This window comes from Cupressus sempervirens, chromosome 6 (assembly GCF_028749045.1).
Source record: "Cupressus sempervirens isolate cs-2001-9-10 chromosome 6, ASM2874904v1, whole genome shotgun sequence".
NCBI lineage: Eukaryota > Viridiplantae > Streptophyta > Pinopsida > Cupressales > Cupressaceae > Cupressus > Cupressus sempervirens.
Window position 1 is genome coordinate 377,380,335 of NC_143123.1, and position 2,175 is coordinate 377,382,509.

The 2,175-nt window shown below is 34.8% G+C and overlaps 1 protein-coding gene across 1 annotated transcript; it reads left to right on the top strand.

Annotated features, from left to right (window-relative positions):
* Window positions 1-829: 829 nt before the first annotated feature.
* LOC149552635 (17.1 kDa class II heat shock protein-like) lies at window positions 830-1,931 on the top strand. Its single transcript, XM_089788209.1, has 3 exons — window positions 830-989; window positions 1,142-1,349; window positions 1,450-1,931. Exons 2-3 carry the CDS (start codon window positions 1,155-1,157, stop codon window positions 1,696-1,698), a joined length of 444 nt encoding a protein of 147 aa, XP_089644335.1. The 5' UTR covers window positions 830-989; window positions 1,142-1,154; the 3' UTR covers window positions 1,699-1,931.
* Window positions 1,932-2,175: the final 244 nt, after the last annotated feature.

Consider the following 2,175-nt stretch of genomic DNA (forward strand, 5'->3'; position numbering starts at 1 on the left):
TAAAATACTGAAAAATAATATATAGTTATGCATATGAATTATGCTGTGTTTAATGAACTAGATTCCTCATCCCAACCACAAACTTGCTACAAGACATGAGAAGGCTAGTTCTTAGTACACAACATGTTAATAGAAATATATATATATATATATATATATATATATATATATATATACAAGACTAAGTGTATAGGAATATACATGAAGAATAAATAAATAATAGATGATCTTAGATAAATTAAAAAATTATGAATTAGGCTGTGTTTAATGAACTAGATTCCTCATCCCAACCACAAACTTGCTACAAGACATGAGAAAGCTAGTTCTTAGTACGCAACATGTTAATAGAAATGAATATATATATATATATATATATATATATATATATAACTAAGTGTATAGGAATATACATGAAGAATAAATAAATAATAGATGATCTTAGATAAATTAAAAAATTTAAATTTCAGTGGGAAGTATTTACAAATAAGAGGATTATGCTTACCTTTTGGATTTACTAAGTTAAATTTAGATTACATTTAAATTACAGTTCTATCATCTATCATTGAAATGATAAGACAACTTCAAAATCAATGAAGACTAACTAATGACCATAAATTACTCTTCAAACAAAAAAAATACTAAAGCTAAATAAACAATATGTTCTCTTAACAAAATTACATTAGAAAGAGAGCCCAACCTAAATCACCTTTACGGCAGGAAAAAGTAATAATTAATGCCGGGTCCACAAGAATGCCACGTAAGTAATAATTATTTTGATTTTAATTAAGAAATAAAAAGGAAAGATCGAGAAGGCGCCAGAGAAAGCTGGGTTCTTCCACCTGCAAAATGGGAAGCCATGGCTGCCCTCCATTTAAATCCTTCATCCTCATCAATTCTCACCATAAGATCTTCGCTTTCATTTGTGATTCGGTAGCAGTCATTTCATTCTCACTGTTTTCCGCCGCTATTTCCCTGCGATCGTCAAAGTGGTAAGCGATCTACATTTGATCCTTGCATCTGGATAAAACTAATGTGTCCTGTTTTTGCCCCCTTTTTTCTTTAAAGGATTCTCGGTTAATTTCACTTGTGTTTTCAACCTTCAGAGAAGCTTTAATGATCTCAATCTTCGATATTGTTGCAGGTTCTGAGAGGAAATGGATCCTGTCATGAACACTCTGCAACAGCTGCTAGGGCTTCCCGATGAACTGGAGAAGCATCTTAATGCCCCGACCCGCACATACGTCCGCGACACAAAAGCTATGGCCTCGACCCCTGTGGATCTTAAAGAATACCCTAACTCCTATGTCTTTATTGTCGACATGCCTGGCGTTAAATCTGACAATATCAAGGTACTTCCTCTGCAAACTCATCATTTATTTTATAGCTTTTGCGCTTCAAGATTCAAAATTCGTCCTGTTAAACCTTAATTTCGTGTTTGTGGACAAGCAGGTTCGAGTGGAGGACGAAAATGTGCTGACAATCAGCGGAGAACGAAAGAGGGAGGAAGAGCCGGATGTCAAATTCATTCGGATGGAGCGCAGACTCGGCAAATTCATGCGCAAATTTGCTCTGCCTGATGACTCCAACATGGAAGCCATTTCGGCAAGCTGTCAGGACGGAGTTTTAACTGTTACTGTTCCTAAGCGCCCTCCTCCTGAGCCGAAGAAAACCAAGACTATTGAAGTTAAAATTGCATAAGGGTTTACTAAACTCAATGATGTAAAATTTGCCTGCTGATTGCAATCCATCGTAGTTTGGTACTTGCTTTGATTAGAATATTTATCTGCGCTCATGTATCTAATCCGGTGTTTCATGTCTGTTATTTCCGGATTTATGCTTTTGGGGGTTTTGTCTTTTGGCGTTGAATTCCTCTTTTTAGCTGTATGAATTTTGAAAGACAGTAATAGAAATATGTTGTCGTTATAATTTTACTCAGATCCTTCATTTTTTTTTCGTACATTTCTGATCGCTGATTGATTCCATAATTAGAACAGACGGAAACTAACTGTGAAATTGCGATACAAGATCTGTTTATTAGTCAAATTTGCACTCTCTTTACATTGTAATTAAAGATTTGACAGATGGATATGATCTTTGATGAAACAAAAGTCATAGCGCATCAGCACATTTCTTAGAATTTGCCTATTTCAGTGAGAAACAAGCCATTTTCTCGCT

What these genes read in the sequence shown, in the direction of transcription:
- LOC149552635 (XM_089788209.1), top strand. Translation starts at nt 1,155, where the DNA reads ATGGATCCTGTCATGAACACTCTGCAACAGCTGCTAGGGCTTCCCGAT. An exon ending in TTAAATCTGACAATATCAAG is followed by an intron (nt 1,350 to 1,449) that starts GTACTTCCTCTG and finishes GTGGACAAGCAG; the next exon opens with GTTCGAGTGGAGGACGAAAA.